Here is a 24,900-nt window from a genome sequence, read left to right on the forward strand (position 1 = left end):
TTCCTTGGGATCTTCAATTACTCAATAGAGCAGGATATAGAGCCGCACAATCTTTCGACAATCCTAAAAGTCTGTCATGGAAGTACCTCTCTTTTGACTTGACGTTTCCAGTTACCCTTCGTGCGTTGTCCAGCCGCAAAAGCCCAACTATAACTTCCACTTTGCCAACAGATTGGAAAGACTATATATCTTCGACAGGATATCGGTTTCGCGTTCACTGTTATCAGTTATAACCTTTGTTCTCGCGAATCGGCGTGACACACTGGAAATTCGAAATTAAGGGACTTTCTATCGCGTCGAATTGGAGACAGGCTTGTAATTAATCCTTTGATCTCGAAATCTGATAGAGGGTGGGAGTTAAGGAGGAAAGAAATCGTCGCTTTTGTGCTGCTGAAAAGATGGCAAATGTGTTTCTTTCGACCATGGACAGCTTGTTTATCGGATGCATGTTGGCCCGTTAGATTGTTTGTCGATTGTCTCGATGAATCGATTACCAAAACGAGCGCAGAAGGATAAATATTATAGGATAAAACGGTCGTAATTTAAAATGGTAATAGCAAAGCTGCTCTCATTCGTAATTCGCAGATGGTACAATGATAGTTTTCGAAAGACCGAATGTACAATACCGTACAAGAAGAACCTGCAAGAATTCCGAGCGCGTCCGACAAAGGAAAGCGCCACATTTCCATATAATTGACTTCTCCCCTAATTATGAAGTCCGTCAACGTACATTATCGAACCAGTATATCTTGCACAAACTCGTTCAGAAAACCAATTCAATCTCACGAATTGAATGCAGACACTCGATGGATTCACCATTGTAATCACTCCTTTTTTTTCCTTTCCTTCCATTCTTCTTTCCGTGCTTGCTCCAGACCATAGAGCTCGTTCTATTTGTGTGTGATTCTATAGAAATTTCAGTCGAATCGACGTTACTTGAAAGATGTTGCCAAGTTAATTTGCTATTATTAAATATCATACTAGACGATACAATCTCGTGATACGAAGATCCTTATATAATTATTTATAAATTTCTGTAAAATTATTTTATACAATTTATTACCGTGTAAAAGTGTAAAAAGTACGGGATCCGTAATTAAAAATATCCTAACAAAAAGATTGACAATTCACACGTTTGAGTTCACTCGTCTTCCCGAAAAACGCAAACGGGAGAAATCAATGAAAAAATCATTAAACCAATGCCAGAATCACTAGAGGTTGCCTATAAGTCTTTCCAGAAACCTCATAAAAAGCCAGAGTCAGAGCGAAAGTGATCCCGATCCAAAATTAATAGTCTAATTACGGAATAGATTCATGGTGACAGGGTCGCGCGAAGTCTTCGTATACCACAAAATTTGTGACCATCCACCCCTTTCCATTTTCCCCTGGCTATTTCTCTGCTTCCATCCAGGCCCCCAGGAGGATATTAATGGTCCTCTGGGCGCGTTCCATGACAGAAGCAAGCCAATTTCGATCTGGATCAATGACGACACCATAATCAGCAAAGCCCTCCGCAGACCCATTCACTTAGCCCAGACCTGCTGCGGGCAATCGGTGCACTAATACGGTGCTGCCAATGCCTGAACGTCCATTTCCCTCTCTCTTCCTCCATCTTGTTCTCTCTGGCCCGTTTTCTCTCTCTATATATATATTTATCACTGTCCTTCTCAGTGCCACAGCTTTCATGTCCATCTCTATTGCTCCAATTTCGTGGCAACATGTACATACTCGTATACTTAGTCACATATCGTCATCTCTCTTTCCCTCTCCGGCGCTCCCGCTGGACCAGCTGAACTGTACTTGCGTTTGAGATTAGGTCATAGATTAGATGACGCTGTGTCGTGTCAAGTGAGTCTGCCTCCTTAGGGAAGCTACGTCGCGAGCAGAGGAAATTTTGTTAAGAAAAACCGATATTGTGAAGTTAAGAAATTTCCTGACAAAAGGTATTTCAAGAAATCGAGAAACGACCGAATATGATTCTTTGTACGCAAGATGAACAAAGAAATACTTGATTGTATCCTATCGTTTCTTTAATTATTCGTCCATTAATTATTTTTTAAATATGGAAAGTTCGCTTACAAAAGCTGAAGTAGAGGGCTTTCGAAGATTTTCAGATCACCTTTATCTTTCTTTTTAATAGCATGCTGTACTTTCTTTCATAATAGCGCCATATTACCATTAAAGAGACCAATCAGATAATTAATCTACCGCAAATGTATTACAGAATCGGTAAATCTCTCAATGAAACTCAGAGTATAATCAACGGAAAAAGTATCAAAACTTTAACGACCTACCATTCGTACCTACGATATTCCTTCGTTTCTATGACGTTTTTTTCCATTGCAGAAAGCATCTCATAATTGGTACGATATAACGAACAGGTTTGAAATCAACAGGAACTTGACGTAAATCGAAGTTAACGATCGAGCAATTTTCATTCTTCTCGTCTGGGTGGGAAGGCTCAGCCGATCATTCTCGTCGCAAAATGTTTGCCTGGCCCCGATAGCAAAGCATTCCAAGCGATTAGTCATAATGGTCCGGCTTGCATAATGGTCCAAAGCCAAGAGGCCACGTACTCATTACGTATTCGGGCTGGGCTGTGGTGCATTCGAAACTTCGACAAGTTTGCACCGGGTACTATTTGGACTTGGCGGAGCAGGAAGAAGGCTTGCTAACGACTCTGCCAGTGTCAATGGGCCGGGAAGCTTCAAGAGAAACTTTGCCCTTCGATTATTGACACGATAATTACGCGGGCTTAGTTACGTCGCGCGGATCACCTACTACTCACCGTCTTAATAGTTCAATTTCGCATTTCTATCGGCTGAATTCCGAAGAATGTGATATTTTATGGTTATAACTACTGCGGTTATAACCTACGGAAGAGTCTATTAAAGCAGAGTCAAGTAGTATGATTTTAACAACTCTTCATAGACGTTATATCTTTTTCAACGTATATCTGATTTTAAAAGTTCGATTCTTTTGTTCGCTCATTGGAGATATGCGTTATGATGATCCTGTTTCTTACGAACTCATTACGACTTATGTCAAGCGGTATTATATAGCTTCTGTAAATTTTAAATATTTGATATGTTCTGTACCTGATTCTCAGGACTGATGACGAATTCAAAATGTATCTATCACAACGATTAGCAAGAGCCGCATCTAAATTCCAGCATCGTACGACTGGCGTCTCACGTAATTACCAAGCTCTAATCAATAGTTTCTAATCACCAAATTCATACGTAAACTGGTTTTGTGTTGGACTCAAAGGATTGCCCTCTAACGATCCAACCACACAGATTACTAATGAGTAATGTTCCATAGTTCGGTAACGTCGATACATCACGATTGAAGATAACGAAATCGACACAAAGTTGTGGTAAAATTGCGCGAATGAAATTTCCAAAAGTTCTCTATGATATATACGATATATCCATTATAGTTTCGTGAATCAGCGTACGTGTTAAAACATTTATTCAAACTTTTACGTAGAAATTCGTCTTGTTAATTTAACCTACACGTTTCGAACGAAATCAACGAATTCGATTCGTGAAGGGAACTAATTTCGCTTGAAACGCGTATCCATTCGAGGTTCGTTAATTCGACATTGAAAGTCACAAATAGAAAAAGCTGAAATTTCATTGTACGAGTGACGAGAAAACCAGGTGAAAGAGATGGCACGTGTCGATACGTCAATCACTATGAAAATCATTGGAATCCACCCTGCATAACACACATCCTCTTTTTGCCTCTTGTTCACCTACGAACAGAAGCATCACCATCATGCGGGCTTTCTGTGCTTACACGCCACTGCGACTGACGCAACGCGAACAAAATTCTGCTCGAACGTTTAAATTATTCAATTATATATATTCCGCGCGACGATAAACTACCGAAAATGTCACTTACGAGCATCGGGTCAAATTATTGCCCGTCATTGTTAATTATCACACGTTGAAATTAATTCTTCCACTTATCCTATAGGCACTGACTGAACGAACGTGGAGAATATTCGCGTGAAAAATAAAACAAATCAATGGATCAGTCAAAACGAACCGACCAAGTGTTAGACAAATTTTAAACATTTACAATTTTTAGGAACGCAGATTTTATATAGATATAAGATTTTTGTGACTGGCAGCATAAGGGTTGAAACTTGTTCTTAAAAAATACCTATACGAGAAAGTTGATTTCGACGTTTCTTCCTCTATCTTCGACATAAAACAGCACCTTTCTTCGACAAAAGGAATTTCCCTCGCATACATCGCCGTTACTCGAAAATAATCAACGAACAAAGAACGATCGATGAACGCAGCTTATGCATACGAGCTCCTCCAACTTCTCCATCACCCTGTACAATGAAATTCCAATGTTTTCATCTATATCAAACCCGAAGGAAGAAGAATTTTCTCCATCTGTTGGAATCGAATCAAAAAACTCTGAATGAAATTTCCGTGAAAAGTGGAGCGTGGTTGATTGTCCTCGTTAACGATTAATCGTTAAACAACGAATCAGAGTTTTATGAAGGGCTGATAAAATCGGGCAAAGGGGTGGTTGCGTTTGTCGATATGTCAATCACTTCGCCGGAGTTACGGAGATGCGGCTCACAAAACGTTACTTCCGCACATGCACCTCTCCTCGTCATTTATGGCGGTGGCTGGGAAGGGTGAGACGGATTGGTTGTTATTACGAGAGGGTATAATCGTGATGCAGCACATGCAGGACTGGTTTACGGGCATCCATTTATAGTAGGTGCATGGCACTCTGGCTGGCGTACCGCTATCATAATTAGGTCATACCAGCCAGTCCTGATGCACGCAGCCATTTTCAAAGAGTAAACGCACTCCTCTGCTACTTAACGAGAGGATTTCATTGGGTTCTTTATTTGAACGAAACCGACGAACCCTCGGTGTTGGTTACAAGCAAACGAATCGCGTACAGAGGAATGGAAAATTCTTTCATGCGGCATGTTTCTAGGCAAACGTACTGTGAATTCAACCGAACGTAATTAAAACAGTGGAAAAGGAGCACTGATTATAGTTGATACACATCGAAACGAGATAAATTCTTGCTTCGTAAGAAGATGCTATGATTCGATAGAAACGTCTGTTTGAAACTACGTACCTGTAACGTGCATCTAAATATGTGTTATGGATGATCAGAATTAAACTGACGAAGCGAAGCGAACAGAATTAAAGTGATAGCATGAAAATAAATAGATATATATATAGTAACCCAGTTTTATCGGGCCAAACTTGTTTGGGATATTCTATGGATATAAATAAGAAAAAATATAAACATAGTTATATAAACATAGATCGTTCTAAGCTTCATTAAAAAGTTATGACAAAAATATAAAATATGAAAAGGGCAATATTTAGACCCGCAATGTCGTCTGATTTCATACCACTACAATTTTATGCGTGTATTTTCGAATCGATTTCGTGCAATGTATTATCGAGACAATGCTACGTTCAATCCTTTGAAGTAAAATTTATCGAACCGTTTTGGACCATTTTTCTCGTGTAAGAAATGGCTCGACAAAATCCAACGGGTGCTAATAACGAGAGGTGTGTTTTATTGCATGCTGTTCATGAGAAGTATTGATTGCATAGGCTGCTCGCCAAAAGCTTAATTTCCTGTTCTGCAATAAGGATGACTTGATCTGATTGACTTTTAAATTATAAAAACGTAATAAAAGAAAAGAAATAAGCCCCGACACTTTTTACTCATCACTACCTTTACGATATCAAGAAGAAGAGAAAAGATGTAGTACAATATATTATGTACAGTAGCTTACAAAATCTTCGATTTCAGGCATTTCAATTTCTATTCTCTCGAAATGCGTCAGTTTTGGACAATTTTAAGAATCAAACGATTCGCTGTTAATGTTAAGTTAATAATTTCATTACTAAACATAGTTTTCATTTAATACTTTGCAAGTTTAAGTTCGCCTGCGTATTCTTACAACGTCAAACTAAACACCGTAGCAATCAAATCACGCTAACTTCAGATCCTAAAGTTATATAAAACCTGAAATTGTGTAAAAATAGTAATACACCGTATAAAACTTCACTGAAAAACGCACAGATCTAAGAATGTCATGGGAATATCGTTTCTGTTTGTGAAAAAAAAAGGAAATATTAAGACCATTGTGATCTGTATCCTTTTTTAGAACTGCGGAATTTTGACGCGAAGAATAGAATACGCGTTCGTAGCATAACAGATATTCCATGCATATATGCGCAGGCACGCACACAAGCGTACGCATGTGGGAACAGCAACAGAAGAGATTTATTAAAATCACGAAGGCGACTCACGTGAAAAATTTGAGACACATCTTTCGTTCGCGGATGTTTTCACGGAAATTCGTGAAACTTCTCCCTGGAAGTTCGCAGATGGATCATTCGTAATTCAAAGATGCATCCATCTTACATATACCTATATATGCGTGAGATGCTCGCATTTGCAAACTTCTCGGCAGTTGCGTTAGTTCATTTCAAGTGTTTGTTTTCTTCAACGTTAGTTCGGCATTCGCAAACATCCTTCGAGATGCAAACTCGTAAAAAGAGGGCTCACAGCCTGCAGGCTACTTTCTTTTTTCCCACCCTGGCTGCGCCTACCGTTTATTCCGATCTATTCGCGTATGACCCATCGTTCCTTTTTGTTCGTCTAGTGTTACGAAACATCCTTTTCCATCGAGATATTGTACTTCGGTAAACAACCCCAGCCATCCAATCTTTTAATTTACTTTCTTTTTTGTTTTTCAAGTTTCAACTCGATATCACGAATTGGTATTGACGCGTTGGATATCTCTAACAGACTTCGAAGGCATTTCCTTTTTATCTTTTCACATGGATCCTGTATCTGAGATCAGTTTTAATCATAATGTGAATTTTATCAAAGTATAAGAATCAGTAGAAAAGCAGTAGATAACTAGAAAGAGTACTTAATATCTTCTTATACAACTAGCAGATTATAGGTTTAAAGTATCTAATTTTAAAAATCATTTCAGTAATAGGTAAACCTGACGAAAATTATCTGTTCATGGCATTGAATCTGTAGCTTTTCAATTTATAAAAAAACAAATTATGCAATAATAGAAATATAATTCAGAAGTCCAATATACCACTTATAATTTTGCCATAGAATGAAATTATAAATTGTAATTCGCCGGATAAGAAACTAAACTGTCGGCATCCTTAAAAGCTGAACCACACGATTAAACTTGAATTCTCGAAACTTTGGCTTACATCACCACAATTCTTAGTCTGCCATGTTATTACTTGAATATGCGTTTTTGAGTGTTTTGAAACGCACCACCTAAGTTTTCGAGCGGATTAACTTTCTTGGAAAGTGTATTTGCATAATATTACGTAAAAACGAGTTCGTTTTGTATGCATCGTTTAACAGCGAGTTTCATAAAACTGTGTTGCATTCTATTTAATATTCAGCATTTCGAAGGAATTGAACTTCTACGAGCTAACGTTCGACGAGCTCCTTCATCGATGGAAATTTTATATAATTCGAACAGAGAGGATTTGTCCAATTGTAATCTCACCACTGCTCGCTATTTTCGAGAGTTGTTTTCAGAGATAATCATAATTCATCCTGATGGTTGCAAACGTACTACGTAACTTCTTTATTAATTCATTTTGCAATACTCCCACATACTTCGTTTACTCGATTTCACAATTTTTTAAAATATGCATCGGCGTACATTGTCGCATAAAAATATTCCACGGTTTGTTTATTATTTACAAGATTTAATCTCGTTACAAAATCGCGAGTACCTATCGTAATCTTTATGATTTATATAGAGTGGAATATTGCAAAGAATGCAGAAAATGCTCGATAAATGATATACTCACACTCGCATATGAGATTCATCTGCATACACTGGTGTGTACCACAAAATTAAACACGAGCATAACGATCCAGAGCACACGAACGTTCTGCCGGATACTTGGAAATGAATACCTGCGTGCGTTCCACGCGATAAATACGAAGCGCATGCGAACCATGGTTATGCGGGAAGGTTAACAGGAATTCGCAAACGTGCTCTAGAAAGTTATTTCAGTAATTAACAACGAACCGCACCGTGTCGAAGATTCATTTCGGATGGACCAAAGATTAATGCATCACCTTTATCGACAATTGGTCAAGTACACGTATATTTGACAGGGTTTCAAGTTCGTTTCTCTCGAAAACGAAACTTCCACCACCACGCTTCTATCGAATTGATTCTTGATTTTCGCCTTATTTCGAACCACAGAATTTCCCTGATTTCGTTTGTACCACGAATTTAGACCCACGGTGTATTAATTTTCGTATCATTCAGAGGTAGCACTTTTATATTTGTACAACTGCAATTTCGTACCATGGAAATGATATATACAACCTGATAAGAAAGCACTTCGTTAAAAAAAAAAAGATGTGTAGAAACATTTTTTGAAGTAACTGTATGCGTACGCTACACACGTAAAATCTTGTTAAAGAAGAAAACGTAGAATGTAAAACAATTTAGTGCGACTCGTAAACTAAGATCCTCGAGCTCCGTAATAAACGGTATCCTAGTTAACAGTTGTAAATGTTTTAAGCACGCCTTAAATACATCATATTATACGAAGCCAAGAAGAGTACTCGAGAGCCCAACAAAATTTCTCTTCTCCCACTAACACGAGGGTAGTTTCTATTCTCTTTGGATACGTTTGGGTACACCAGCGGCTCTTCCGGCCAGCTAACGCAAACACTAATACATCCGCCAATTTTCGTTCGCGTTTCCTCCCTCGTCTCTCGGTCTCGTTTTCCTTCCTCTCTACTTAACCTGAGTTTCACTGATAAATCGACAGGGCGTTTCCTCGGGCAATGGGGTAGCTTTAAATTTACTCGAAAAAAGGAACGGGGGGAGGGAAAGTAGGAGGATGAGAGATAGGGAAACCGTGACGAGGGTAAGAAAATCGAAGGGATGGGTAAAGGAATGAGAAACTGGTGGAGCAAGATTAAACAAGGTAAAAGGAACGAAACAAACATTGAAAAAAGCAGCGAGATGCAAATGAAAGTTGAAAGAAAACGAACATAAGGACGAAAGACGTAGGTAGTCTGGATCTGAAATTTTCATGGCAATTATTTATTCACGGTCGGAATTTAGTAAATTAATAATAATAAATTGAATAACATAATAGTAAATTTAATATATTTGGACCTAATCGATTAGTATGCAAATGCTATAGTAAATGCAACGGTATGCAAATATGATAAAATAATATCATAAAGTAATACTGTGATAAAACTCAAAAATAAGATTTACAGAGAAATAGTGGCGCTCTTATCCCAATCGAAACAGGAAAAACAGGAGAAATCGAACAGGAGAAGAAATAAAAGTTTGATGGAGAAAGAGTAAACAAGGTAAAAAGAAGAAAACAGACAGGGAGAAAAGCAGCGAAATGCAAATGTAGATAGAATGGACGCGAGCATAAGCGCGAAAAATGCAGGTAATCAGGATCTGAAATTCCGATTGCGTTTATTGGAGGGTCAGTGAGGAAAGCCAGGGCAAAGAATCCCCTGTCGTGCTATTGGCGATTTGTAATTTGATTATCGAGACTCAATTCCAAGAGGGTGGCGATTCCATTGTCATCGATGGTAAGCGCCTACTCCAGGGGAATTCAATTTTTTAGTTTCTTCGAGAAAATGCAGTCCCGCGGCACGAATAAATATTAAAACTCGATAAGACCGGCGGCCTCGGCGCGCTTCCAGTACTTCGCCGCTTCTTCGTTTGCATATTGACTTTGACGTCTAACAAGGTAGGGTTACGTGAGAGTGGAAACTACTCGGAAAAGTGCGGACCCCTGTAAATTGATCGAACACGAGCAGCGCATACAAGAGAAGGAAATTCTCGTTGCGGATGTTCTGTTGTTTCTTCAACGCATAAATTTCTTTCATTCGCTTTAAATTGCAGATTCTAAGTCCCTGTATTGCACTGCTTGGTAAATACTCTGTTCTTTTTTCGAAAGAGAGAGAGAGGGAGAGAGAGATTAAGAAAATTGATCGTAAGATAATAACGTTCTCTGAAGCGAAACAATTAAGTAAAAACAATAGTATTAAGGTGAAATATAAAGAAGGCAAGTGTAGGAAAAGGTCTAAAGCCAAGTCATCCGATAATCCAATTGAGTACTTTCCCATGGAAACGACGCGACGTCTCTAAGGTTTCCCGAAGGAATCACTTTCACGCCGATAAATCGATCGTAGCTACTTGAAAATGAATCCATATCGTATTAACGACGGACCAACGACGAGAATCGTATCCAGTGAACCCTGTTCGCGACTGTCTATGAATAGCGAAAGAATAGATAAAGGCCTACCAAGAAAATGGAGAGCCGATCGGAAGTGGGATGCGAAACCATTTCCCTGACCTGGATTCTAACTGGTAAACGACTTTGCTAACTACGGGAAGATGCACGAGTCGTAAGCTTCCAACTTGCAATTTTCAAGAGAAAAAAGCATCATCCGTTATTTCGTTAATAATGTAAACAGGCAATACAACGTTCGCACAGAAAATCGAGGAACCGGAAATTCATGCTTTTAAAGGCAGGATTGGTTTACGACGTGTTGTGTTCACTCTCGTATTTTTTTGCCGATGGCGTAAGAACATTAGCTTGCAGCCAGTTTCCACTTAACGATTACTCGATATTTATAAGCAAATCTAATGTTGAACTTTACAGTGATTAGATTGCAGATATTTTTGCAAATTCATATTTTTACAAATATAACTAAGAATACAAGGGTGAAGGTTTAATACGCGATCGTGGATTTTATGTTGGTCCTGAAAAACAAGGACGGAGCACAAAGTCGGAGACGAAAAAAAGAGAAGGAAGGAATACGATGATCAACCGAGGAAAAGTAATAGGGCCGTTCGCAGAAGTAAAGAACAAGTATGGATTTGTTCTCACCCTTGCGAGAGAGCAACAAAAATTGGGGGAGCAGTATGTTTTACGGCTTCTGGGGAAGATTCGATCCGAATTGGTTTCCTAAAGGATCATTTTCCTTCCCCCGTATTATGACCCTACCGCTCTGTATGGCTTTCGTTCCACCATCGTTGTAATGAATTGACACCATGCCGCGGGCTAACGTCAAATATAACGAACAATATTGATCACTGGTTACTCTTCGTGTACCTACAGTCAGTCACGAAAGCATACATACATCTACCTAATTTTGTGTATCTAACTTACCAAGGAAACTAAACACTTTATCACAAAATTATTTAAGTATATTTACATGCCAATACGCGTTTTATTTTTTCACGAAAACTTGCTTTCTTGTCAATTATACGATTACGATTACTGGGATATCCTATTTGCAAATTTGTACAATTATTTGCAAATTCGTTCCTATATTCGTTTTAAAAATTGATTTCAAGGTTCGTTGATGTATTCGTGACCGTTGGTGTAATTATACGAGCTTTTAGACGCGAACGTTGCAGTCTAACAATTGCTGTTACTTCTGTGTCATTGTCTGTATTCAATTATTAATTACGCGACACATTCCTATAGAAGACAATTTAAATCACGCTTCCTTGCCTCGCGATATAAATTGCTGCAGCCCGCGGAAATTTCACTACGATTACGTCTGTGTACGTAAAAAATTCTTACTTCCATAAAAGAGAATTACGCTGAGCACTAAAATATTAAATTGACGAAAAAGATAGAACCGTATCGTATCATTCTACGTTTTTATATTACACTCCTAAAGCTACGTTATTATTGAATATTTGCCTTACTTTTATTATTACGTAAATATGTATGAAAATCATTACGAAGATTAAATCTATATTCTATCAAATTATCGAATCATACTTAGATTGTATATGCATATTGCGTTTTAAAGATGTTTACAGAACACATAATACAACGATACTCAAAGATCTAAAGATATGTAAAATATTCAAAGTAAAATACTCGTTATGGTATTTAGTAAACGAGACAAATTTCTATTCAAATTCCATTTCTTCGGTTGCTTTCATAGAAACATGAATTTGCATAACTATCCACGGTCTAATCGTATTAAATCAAATTTCTCGGCACGTACTTTCCCCACCAGTTCCGCGGCTCTATTAAAGGGATACGACTCATTCTCATTTGGAAAAGTATATCCCGCGGAAACTAACAGTGCATAACTCACTAACGATTTTCAATTCGCTTAAATTAACTTGTTTTCCGCTCAGAGCACAGTTAGTTAAGTTTTGCGTTGTGGCATCCGAAAGTTGCCGCGGTTGTTTCGTCGAACCGAACATCGGAAATGATGTAGCGGAGTGTCCTGGCTGATTCTCTTTTTACGATTACTGCGCTTTCTTCGAGTTTTCGTCGGAGTTAGAATGGAAACAAGATTTCATCTCACTACTCTCCGCGTATCCTCCGCGAGTCTTTATCTATACATAAGTGCCCGCGTGCAGCGAACTTTGTTGATGCAGATTTCTTTTGCGTGTTAACGCACTTTCGATGTCCCCTCGAGTTGTTTGGAACCAGACCACAGAGAAGGGTAAAGCTCTTTCTCCCGTGAAACCATCATAGGAATATGAAAACATTTTGCGCGACCAGCTAACACGATTTGTTGCATGTGCGCGACAGAGAAAGTGGACTAGAAACTGATTTTCTAGTTTATCGCGAGGATAATCGGAGATCGCGAGTGGAAAACGTGACAAACCTGTACTTCTTATTGTCACTGGTACATAGAGTAACTTCATTCTTGAACATCTTTGCAGCTATGAAATGCAAGAATCGATACTTCAAATTTGTAAAAGAAGAAAAAAACGAATTTCTCCTTGGAAGAACTAAATTTCTGCTTGATAAAAAATCTTTCTACGCGAAACAGATCAGAGAATTTCTATTTCCGTTCGGGTTAGTCGGAAGATCGCGGTCGAACCTCGGGAAAGTCAAGAAGGAAGCCGTGGAAGCCAATAAAAGAGCCGATTACCGGAAGCGCCCACCGATAAAAGAGAGAATGCACGAGCGTCGATAAATATCTCGCGAGAATTATCCTGTTTACCGAGTTTGGTCCACGAAGGATCCTCGGACAATGGAGAAATAACGAAATTTCATCCTCAAAAGCACGAAAACACAAATCGACTCGCTCCGTTTTCTCTTTTCTTATCGATTTCCCTCGAAAACGTATGGAAAACCACTGGCGAAAGATAATCGACAACACGTAGACACACACCGTGAACTGAATTTGACGAGCCACCGGCAATAATCGACGACTATCGTTGCTCGTTTACCTCGAGTAATACTCCGTTATTTCGAACAGACGAGATAACGCGTAAAGCCAGGAGGCAGGCAAGAAAGTCATTTTCTTGGTGGCGAAACTGCTGTTCGACGGTAGAGAGGACAGAAGGGAACGGAAGGAAACATAACAACGAATGGCACAAAAAGGAAATACGCGAAGAAACCCAGTGTCGTGTAAACGCACCCTTTACAGCGGTCTTTCGTGAGCTGTTTCCTATAAAGAATTTCGTTATAACGTAAATAACCACCATTATTACGGCTCCTCGCTATCAAAGGAACTTTTCATTCTGTTAGTTACCGTAAGAGAAGAAAGGGGATCGGACTAAACGACTGGTTTTAAGAATATTGAGCAAACCGGGCCTTTTATGACTTTCTCGAAATTACTGGCGATATCTTGGAGTCTTAAAGTGACAACAGTGGCTACAACAGAATCATTTTTGGCACTGGTATCATTTTCTTATTAAACGCGCCCGATGTTTAGCGTAGTATGTACAATAGAACCGCATTTATCTGAATTCCATATTTCGACATATTTTGAGAAATAACGACGCTAATTTTCAGTACAGTAGAACTCCATTTACGTTGGAACTCCATTTATCTGAACTTGTCAGAGGACAAACAGTTTATGTAATTGGAGCAATTATCCCCACTATCTACTATTTTTCATTCATATAATAGGAGCTCAGGTTCAGATAAATGAATCCAACCAGCAAAAGCTCAGTTAATCGAGCATTAATTAAAATTTCGTTCAGATAAATGCAGTTGACATAGATGGAGTTCTGGCGTATCAGATATTCTAACTGCGCAAAATAAGGTAGACACGCGCTTAATAGATAGTGCGCCAAACATCAATAAGACGTTAAGCAAACGTCGTTAGTCCAGTTATTGCGCCGCTAAGGATAATAGCCTGAAAACGTTCGAACTAATTTCACACAAAAGCAGACAAGAAAAAACGACAACCTACTGTTCGATACGAAAAACAAAGCAGAGGAATCACATCGCGTGTCTCGCTTTTAATTAACACGGCCGAGGAAACTTTCGATCGGTAATTGAATTAACGAGACTTTTTAATTTCTACTTTCGCGATGACGTCCGAAATTGCTTTCTCGCTGAAAACTCGGCCGCGATGAAAACCAAAAGAATTTTAATTGCCGCGCGACGCTTTCCGACGTTGGCCACGCGAGAAGGAACAAATTGTTTCCTATCGAACGTTAACTTGACGGAACACCAACTGCTGTACGAGACTCAACGAGCAAGTTGCTTTGAAATCGTCACCGGCTTGATTGCATTTTCCCTGTCCTTTTTTCCTTTTTCCTATCGAAAGCATATTTCCCTGACGGTGAATTCGTGTTTTGAATAAAATAAGCTAGCCGAACTACCTACGTACTACGTTACTACCGTATTATCTGCTTCCCTTCTGGAAGAACGCGCGTCTCTTTCCAGTCAGACGGCTTTATCTCCTGTCCGCTTATTAACCGCGATTTCCACTACCTGTGTATGCACGCTTAGTGTGTGTTACTACTTACTGTACCGGGTGTCAGGGAAGAGATAGACTTATCAGACTCGTTTCGCTGACTGGTTGAAACGTTGACTCGATCAGTAAGCAATGTCAGACCTTTCGATCTTAAAATTGTAAGTATACGAGTGAAAGCATATAGTGCATGTAGATAAGCAAATTTAGCTATCTCAGATGAACGTATATAGCAAAGAAAAGAATTTCTATTTGATACGTTCATAAAACATTTTACGCGCGATATACAAACTCCTGTTAGATTTTTCATTTTTACGCACATAACTGCGTTCCGAGAATATCCAGCGTCGCGCCTTTTAGCTGGATCCTGTCATTTTATAGTTGGGAAAATACCCAATTTACCGTGAAAGTTTCAGCAACGCGGCAACAACTCAATTATTTTCTCTGAGTACGAGGTGTAAAAAGCCAACCATGGAACGTTGTCTCGCTTCATATTTAATCCGTTTTTCCAGCTCGAGATGGAGAAGCCATTTTCCTTATATTCACATCGGAAACATTCTGGTTATAAAAAAGGGGAAACCGACGACGGCCGGTTAATTTGTAACCGACTAATTAATAACAGGTGACTTCAAAAGGGGCATCGTGTTCAGTGATAAAGGACTCTCATTAAAATCTAGTAGATTTAAATAATTACGCGAAGCCGATTTAAATTACGGAACGTGGAGCGCATAAGTTAAAGTAAAATGAAGCCTTGTGTAACTTGTATTTGCTGTTTCCATCTTCTCATTACCTGGCTTTCAGCATTACCCCCAGCTTTGGAAACGTTTAAATCGCGTTAAAGCTGCATTAACGTTATAATTACGATCGATTTACAATTGCGTTACGTAGAATAAGAAGATAATACTATTTTTGTGCTATATGTTATAGGGATTACAAGCACTAGTTTGTACAATGGTTTTACTAAAGTTTTATAAATATACGTTACGAAAATATTGAAGATACTGTTAAGTATTACAAATATTACAATTTTGTATCTCTCTCTCTCTCTCTCTCTCTCTCTCGAATTCATTGCCACGAAAGTTGATAAAAAATTGAGTACGAGAGATAAACGTTTCATTACGAAGATTGCAAATAGTAATCGGTGGATAAAATTCGAAAAATTGAATCCTGTGGTAGAAAAATATAAATTCCAATGAAAATCAAACGATTAATGGAAATTTCAAAGTCGATTCGGATTTACTAAGCGACATTTAAATGAATATTCGAACTTTTTCAAACCTGTAATTTTGATTGATTTAATAAGACATCCCTTTGTCCACTCTCGTTGAAGATTGAAATTCTTTTTCCTCTCTTATACCACTCTCGTTAAAATTAAGTTAAACGAAAATTAAGGAATATCGTATAAAATATGCTGAGCGGGTAAAATTAACAAAGGAGCCACCGCCGAACTCATGGCGTATATTTCACTTAATCATTCCCCTTTGTTTAAAAGGTGATTTGTTTTCCATAAAATTTCATGTTGTCACCGCCGACGTTATATCGCCACGCGATTAGTATAATAACGTTGACGTCATGGCAGCTGCATCATGGGAATCAGGGATGCCAATCGGGTTAGACGAGAGCCGAAATTCAATATTTACACTGACACAGAAACTCTACGGTAATCAGACCGCTGAGTAATTGGTAACGTTGCTTCTCAAAGCGGAACCTAGTGAAATGCAGAGGCGCGCCTCATTGCTCTTTGCTTTGTCCCCTTCTGTTCCAGAAAACTTTTTATTCATCACTAGGTACCGTTTCGTGTACAGCCTTAATAACATTTAGGTATCGCATAGCTTTAACCGATAATCTCTTTCGACAATTCTCTTTACGCCACAATATATTATAATCTTTAATCTAAAATTATAACAGCATTTAATATCAACAAGATCTATTAACTGGTTTCTTTTATCATTTAATAGTACACGGAAATCATTCCTAATTGAGAAATACGCTCGTCAACGTGTTATACCCCATTTACCTATTGAATAAAATAATATTTATAAAAAAGCATCTATAATGAATAAAATGGTAATTTGGTATGTTATAGTACATACCTAATAATTCAATTTTTACGATTATTTTTCTTCCGCGATATTATATTTTCGTTGTTTGACACGAAACGAAATTAGCGTTAATGTACGAGTTGATTAATTGTCTGTGCACAATAATTTTCAAAGTAGGGAGGAGCACTCCACGCGAGCACGTGAATGTAATTCGGCTCGTACAACGACAAGTGTTAATTAACTGTCTATCGTCCAGTGCTAAGTGTTCTCAAGTGTTATGATTATGGACGTATTACCCGCTACAATCAGTGGCTAACTAGAGTCACACAATACCGAAACCATGCAAATGCGTGGACAATATCAATAATAATCCATCCGAATCCACTTTACTTTATCAAAGTCTTCGATCCTACTCAATACGACAAGCGTTAAATATGTATGTCATGAATATGGGAAATAAGTAGAAAGCATGGTTTATTAAAAATGTTTCTATCAAGAACTTGTCGCCTCTCATCTTCGGCTTATATTTCTCACAATTTAATATTTTAGAATTATTAAAGTATTTTAGAAAAGGTTAAGAGTTATACGTGTGTTTTTAGTAATCTCTCATAGAAGTAAGGTTGTAAACTATTCGTAACATTTGCTTTAATTGTTTTCAGTTTTGGTCTGCCTACGTTCCATGCGGTGCAGCACAGTTGAATGCGGTTCAACTTTCCTTGGAACAGATCGACGTGATCCGCCGGCTCGCCGAGATGAATGCTCAACATTTAACTTTGGTTACCTCCGTCAAAGGTGAGCTTCGAAACTTCAATTCACGATCAGTTTTTAATTGCAAAACATTGATCTCGAAAAGGATGGAAACATGGATCTTTTTTTTTAAAACATGAATGTTTTAAATTATTAAATAGTATTTTGATTTAATAATCATTGACCCAAGTAATACATGAAAAGTACATTAATAAAATTGTTATGCGAATAAAATTGTTGAACACACTAATTCTACTACTTTGATTATATTTTACCGAAGCTTCAAGATCTACATATATAGAGCTGCATACATTTAATATAATTGAAATTATTCCTTCAAATATTAAACTATATAACAGTTTTTATTTCACAGTGCAAGATATGAGATTTAGAGTTTGTTCGATTCAACTTACGAAGAAGAGATAAGAGCGTCTTGAGGAAGATTGGTGCACAGAATATCAAGGTGTACGTAATGGTGTAGGCAATATTTATCAGGTACGATTCCCTAAGGTTGCTACAGAAATAAAAAATGCAGCTTCATAGCACTGAGAAACAGAAAAGGAGCGAGACTTACGTTCTACGAACGAACAATGCATTACCACGGATTTCGAAAGATTTACAATTCTCTATTTTACTACAGCAGAAATTGCATCGTGGAATGGAACTCCGATGTTGTTTGGTCCTTATTTAATTATTATTCAGGCTAAATTATATGTACGAGAAGGTACTATTTTAACAATTCTAACAATTCGTAAAAGTTACTTTGGAAAATGAAAATGTAATATAATAAAAAAATAGGAACTAAGTGCAGTAAACAAATCTCTTCTTTGTTCTTTCAAATAATATGAAAACTCATTTTTGTATGTAATATTTTCCAAGTGATTTACAAGATGTACAATTACGTTGTAACAGTTTTGCATATAATTCGAAATCAATAAAATTAAAAATCAATGCTACGTAAATAGACGTATGACCCATTTTAATTTACAAAAATTTAATGACTCATTGAAGCTAAAGATATTTTTGATGAACAAACTGTGCAGCTCCTGAAGATGAATAGCCATATTTTAGTAGCAGTGTATATGTTAATGGTTAGAGAGTTGTTGAAACGAGCCGCCTCTCGTATAAAATGAAAGATATTCAACGAATTGAACAAAGTATAATGCAATTATAAGTTTCTATAATTACCTTGCGAAGTTTATACAAGCGATGGAAATTAATAATTTTGAGGAACTTGGTACAATAACAGTCAATAAGCAGTAACAAAACAGATTTTCAAGTTTAAGATGTTGCTACTTGTTCTACTGATAATTAGATTGCTAGAATCGCGTACCAACTGCAAGTAACAATGGATGCAACAGAAACGACAGAGCCGGGTAGGAAGTTTGCTCTCGAGGAAACTCAAGAGGACAAAGGAAACTAGTATTAATTGCTCGATTTCTCTGAAGCAGTATCATTCAAGAGGAAAGTAATTATTGGTTCCAACTTGGTAGCACCGTTTCATATTGTCGTAGCTTTACCGACGGTTGAGAAAAATGTTTGCTTATCGGCGGCTAGTTAATCGATAAAATTGCCTTCATGCAAATTTTCACGTCTCTTCTACTCTTTCCTATATTTTCTCACTGAGTTAACGAATAAAGTAGTGCAAAAATACACTGTAACTCGCGGCTTTGTTTCCACGAAAATATCCTATTTGCTTGTTTAAATCAAACAATTTCACAAATAGAACAAACAATTATTACACGTTTTTTAAAAGCAAATTTAGTTTCGTTCATTACTGCGTAGATTGACGTCAAAATTCTGACGCACTTGTATTTTGTGAAATATGGCTTTGCCAGAAATACGCCGAATATTCTTTCGCGAACTCCCAACTCTAAATTAAAATTTTCAAATATCATAATAAAGTCCAATCCATTCGTCGACAGCGACGATTCTATTAAAAATATGATAAAATCCTATTTGCCGCCAAAGACATTTTCCTCTCTCATCCAGCTCTGTTCGGTCAAACAATACGCAAGTTTCGGACTTTTAAAAACGCAAAGTTATTCCTCTGGCAAAGAGTTTGGAAAATTACCACAGGGAAGGACGAGAGAGAATGATAAGGAAGAAAAACAAAAACGAAGGAGTCTATAACCTGCGCGAGGAAATTTGCAAAAGTTTCGGCGACAAGTAACCCACGTCGGAAAGCTGTCAGCCATTTTCATAAGCTCAAGAAACTCTGGCAACTAGGAAACCGAATCGGGGTCGCAAAAGGAACATCCAACGGAAAGTCAGGAATAGAACTTTTCACTTGTCTTTTGAGCCTCTACATGCATTTTCCTTGAATTCTCAACGAAGCCAGACAGTTCCACGCGAAAACCATTACCAGGGTAACGTAACGGAAACATACGAAATTAAATAAAACCAGAAGCCCCGTAGGAAACTTCTTGACAAGTTATGTTTATAACACAGAATCCCTACAATTGAAATTTTAATCACAGTCCTGGTTCGAGATAATCTTCTTTTTCATAGTTGAAACCTGAAGATGATCGTAAAACCAGTCTTAATTTGCTCTTGATCTAAAGTTTATGATATGGACGTTAGTATTTCCTATACAGTATGAGACAGTATAACTTAAATTCGACGCACGAAAAATTTTAAACCAGGATACTTAACAAAATACGAAGCTTCGTAACAAATCCTATCAGAGTGTTGTAATATCAATTTACAACTTAGTATCGTGTCAAATGCGGTTTCTACTCTCACGCTTTTTCTTTGCAAAAGAACCACCCTAATATTCCCGTTGAATACTTTACGACCCCATTTTTTATCACTATGGGGTGAACAAAATTCTTCGAGTACTTTGGAAAGAGAATTTATCTTCGATGAATGGTCAGTACGTTAGCATAACTTCCAATTGTGTGACCTATTTTAAACTTGCACTAGATTCTTAGAATTTCGCACTCGTATTTGAAGTTTGTGACCTACATCTCGAAGTTCGTATTTGAAGTTCAAATAAAATAGAAATGGACGTTGTACTCGTGTTAACGTTTTTAACTGAGTTACATATGTCAATTTATTATTGACTTACATATATTATGGTCGCAAGTATATACATATATATTAGATGATAATAGAGCCTCCCATATCCGAACTAATAGAAAGACAAAAATGTTTGCATAATGAAGCTTCTTTACTTTATAAAATTTACTTTACAACTTATTTTACCTTTATTTCACCCCACAACGTGAAATAGTGCGGAAAATAGTGCAAGTTCTAAAATAATTGTCATTTCAATTTCTGTCATTGCAAGTAACTCGGAAGGTTAGGTACAAAGAGTCGTCGACAGAATTTTGTCAGTTGAAATTGCAGTGCGTACTCACGGTGCAACAAACGTAAAGTAAAGGTCACGTTATGCATGCGCCGTTGCAGAAAAATGAGAGGAGGACGTAAGGCAAGTGCGACAGTCGGAGTCGAGCGAAGTATAGCAAACGCCTTGTAAAACTTCTCACAAGTAACCTGCTCCAGAAAGCTGTCAACCATTTTCATAAGTTTGAGAAGCTCCGCCAAGTGAGAAACCGAAACAAGGTCGTGGAAGGAAAAGGGCAGTAGGTGGAAAAGAAGGTGATTTGTAGAGAAACTGGTGGTTAAACTCTGCAATACCTCGTATGACTGATCGACTTATTAAATTCATACTTATATGGATACTTATCATTGGCTGAAGAGAATAGTACGAACGAATAGTACGTAACGATCACCTACTCTCATAACGATACAACAAATCAGATACAAACAAAATCCAAATAAATGATAGAATGAAGAAATTATAAATTGTTTAGTGAGTGAAAAATTTAATAAAAAGGTCAGATAAGATTCACGTGAGTTTCGACCAGTTTACGTCACGTGTATGTAACGAAACGATTTTATTCTGTATTTCCATTGTTTAAAAGTAGGCAACGATAACTGCTGACAACTACATAGGACAACTGATGCTGGGTAAATAAAAAATCAGAAAATAAAGAGCCTCCTCCATTCAGGAAGAAACTACAATTCTGTAACCATTAAAACGAACAAGCAGCGAATTATTTGCGTACTTACGTATTCTTCACTCGATTTGAATAATCTAGTATGAGAACACTGGGTCTTGTTCAACTCGTTCCAAGCAATTCCTTGATACCTGATTGGTCTACGGTGATAAGAATTTTTCTATGGAAATCCCACCCACTTTCCCGCCCTTTTAGAAATTTGCGGACAACATTAAAAAAACCGACAAAAAGGACAAAAATAATTTTACCATGGTTTTTATTGGAGTAGAGAACGAGTTTGAGAGAATATTTGAGGGGAAAAAAAGGATTTTATTGGAACAGAGATTAAAAATACATATTTTTCTAACTGTCGGCATATCTTCAAATTATTCTGTTCTTTATTATTATTCTGCTCTTTCAATCACGATTAAGTGGATACATCGATAACGTGTTTATTTTTCTCAACGAGCATAACCTATCTTTTCCTGGTGAAAAAATGTGGACAATTTCAAATATACGGATGCAATAAACGTACTAAACAAAGTGGTACTTTTTCGTATTGTGTAGGTCTTATCGAAGCGCATCGAGAAGGCAAAATCGCAAGTCTTATCGGGGTGGAAGGTGGTCACTCCCTGGGGAATTCCTTAGGTGTTCTCAGGACATTTTACGGCCTGGGCGCGAGATACCTTACCTTAACGCATGCTTGCGATACTTCCTGGTGAGTACATTCCATACCACTTTCGAAAGATCCAAAAAAATTTATAGTCAAACTTCTAAATAAAGTTTGGGTAGGAGCGGAGGCAAATGTTTTCGCTATGGTCTTATATGCATAAATCAACAGCTACGATCGAACAGGATTAAATTTTCAGTTTCCAACATTTGGTGTTAAACTTAACGAACAAGATAAGTTAGATTCCAAATTTATTTTAGTATTTCAATATTCCGTGTATAGACTTCCAAACTGCCTAATTGACCTGATAGACCTTTAACTGTCTCCGTATCATTTTCTATAATATCAGTCCATTAATTATGTATCAAAATATACTCGGTACAATTCACGTTGCGATAAATCGATAATCAATTCGAGAAACCAGAATCTACGAGCAATTTAATTAACGATTGAATTACAATACACGCAATTTCATATCGAAATGTTGTCATGAAGTCGACCAAGTGATTTAATTCAGGTCTTTATACGTACGTACATACATCTGCAAAACCGCAATAAGTGGCATAACAAAGGATAGAATGATCTTAAATATAAAAATGAATAAAACATTTAAGTTACAATTCTCATTTCGGTTTTATAAATTTTCACTGTAAAAGATTGATCGTACAAATTTTCGCAGTGTAAGTATTCAATGGAATACTTATAATAATAGCGAAAGGAGCGCATTAGTATTCAATGGAAAAAGTTTATTGCTGCCAATATTAGTCGACCATTCTATTCGTATGCCAATTCTTTTAATTTTGTTCTTAATTATGCTACCGAGTACAAAATATACCCCGTAGAAATATAATGGGATCGTGAAAGAAACGTACAAAAGAAAAATGGTATTCTTTCGGCTCGGTGAGAAAAAAGGAAGTCCCGAAAGCATTGCTATCAGACCGAAATCGCACATTGAATTGATTCCGTACAAAACATTTCTCAACCAAAGGACCCTTTTCCATTTCAATTAATCGGCCAGTGAAACTTCTTTCGTCCCGCTCTTTCGTCAAATACGACTACTACGAGTACTTTTTACCAGGTCGTTCGGCCCCGCTTTATACCGTGATCCATCGCCGAAGAAAAACCTATGCCATGGCCGATCAACCTGAAAGAGCTCGACGCAATCTGAAACCTTGGCGCACAGAAAATTTCCTCCATCTCAGCGGTTTCAGTACCCTGCCAAAAACCTCCATTCGCGTCTTACGTTCGAAGAAATGAACGGTCAAAAGAAGCTTGTTTCGAAAGGAAACAAAGGAACTTTGATTCGGATCGACAATCCTGTCTCAATACACAGCAAAGTACATCCCCTTTCATCGATATTAGGACATTTCTTGATCCCGACTATATAAAGAAAAGATGAAGTTCAAATACTACATATTCATTTATATTTATATTACATTACATATTCAATTCAAATTAAAACTTTACAATGGCGACAAAAACTACTCGTTCTCTTATTTTCCAATGCAGCGTTTTTTATCAGATTCTATACATTTCATTCTCATAGAAAGATTTCATAGAAATTTGTCAAATCTTTGATAAGGCACTTACGTTTTGACAAATTTCACATGTTATTACCGTAAATTAACCAAATTGTCCAGAGTAAAGTAGACTCGTTAATAGTACATAGCACATATAGGAATTACTCGCATGAAAATTCATAAAAACGTCCCTTGTGTTTAGAGACGAAAATTCATGCAAAAGTTCCTTCTTATATTTATTCGATCCTAACTAAGCAGTGAATGGATCGAAAGATGCCTCAATGAGTCCACAGATTCCCGTACGTCCAATAACCGATTCCTTTTACGAGAAGTTGATCCTTCGCAGGAATTTCTTTCAGCATCGATTCCCCCCTGCATCGAACAAGTTTCGTGCGGTTTCCTTTTCAGTCGCTATATTTCAACGAAATTCCCGGGGTTCGCTATACGGTTCAATCTCCGGAGACCCGATCTGGGTTCCCGCATTTACAGCCCGCAAAGTTTCTTATTATTTTCTCTCTGTTCGCGGGAATCCCGAAATCGTCGCGCTCGGACTTTCCAGAAACATGGGATTGCTACTAGAATAATGTCGAAACGAGCTAGAAATGTGAGTTCCTTGAGGACATCAATCGTACAGGCAAGTTTTATGCGTCCCACGATACCCCACGCTCTGTACCGGGCTCCGTTGTAAATAAAGCTTTTCTTCATGCATCTCTTCAATTCTGTCGGGTTTTACCCTGGCGAACGGCGAGGTAAACATTTTAAATCCTTGTTCCTGCGAGTCGTGTAGTTCTGAGATACGGTGACTTACGAAAGTATTTGAAAATTCAACGCAAAAAGTCTTTTATAGATATATCGTGCGTTTTATATGGAACTTTTTACAGTTCTGTTTGCTCAATAACGAGTAGATTATAGATTTTTAAGCATTTATAAGAAACATAATTTGAAAAAATACATAAAATTTTCAAAATTAAATCTTAATTATGATGTTTAAGGTGTGAAACAAATCTTTGCTCCATTGGGTCTAAATCCATGTTAGGTACCATAAATCTCCGGCTCCATTTGTTTAACAACGTTCATAAACATGAATTTATATGAATTTGACTACTTTGATTATTAAATTTGTGTCCCAGTGTTGATAAATTTTTGCCGGTACGATTCACGAACAA

General features: G+C 37.5%; 1 protein-coding gene across 3 annotated transcripts in view; it reads left to right on the top strand.

The window, feature by feature from the left end:
- The window catches only part of LOC117207501 (dipeptidase 1-like), a 146,234-nt gene that overhangs the window by 105,164 nt on the left and 16,170 nt on the right, over window positions 1–24,900 (top strand). For all 3 annotated transcript variants that reach the window (XM_033447801.1, XM_033447800.1, XM_033447802.1), the window contains exons 6-7: window positions 17,453–17,585; window positions 22,112–22,262. In XM_033447801.1, coding sequence (XP_033303692.1) covers window positions 17,453–17,585; window positions 22,112–22,262 — 284 coding nt within the window. The remainder of the gene's footprint in view (window positions 1–17,452; window positions 17,586–22,111; window positions 22,263–24,900) is intronic.

The sequence above is a fragment of the Bombus bifarius genome, unplaced genomic scaffold (genome assembly GCF_011952205.1).
Source record: "Bombus bifarius isolate JDL3187 unplaced genomic scaffold, Bbif_JDL3187 scf7180000008033, whole genome shotgun sequence".
Taxonomy (NCBI): domain Eukaryota; kingdom Metazoa; phylum Arthropoda; class Insecta; order Hymenoptera; family Apidae; genus Bombus; species Bombus bifarius.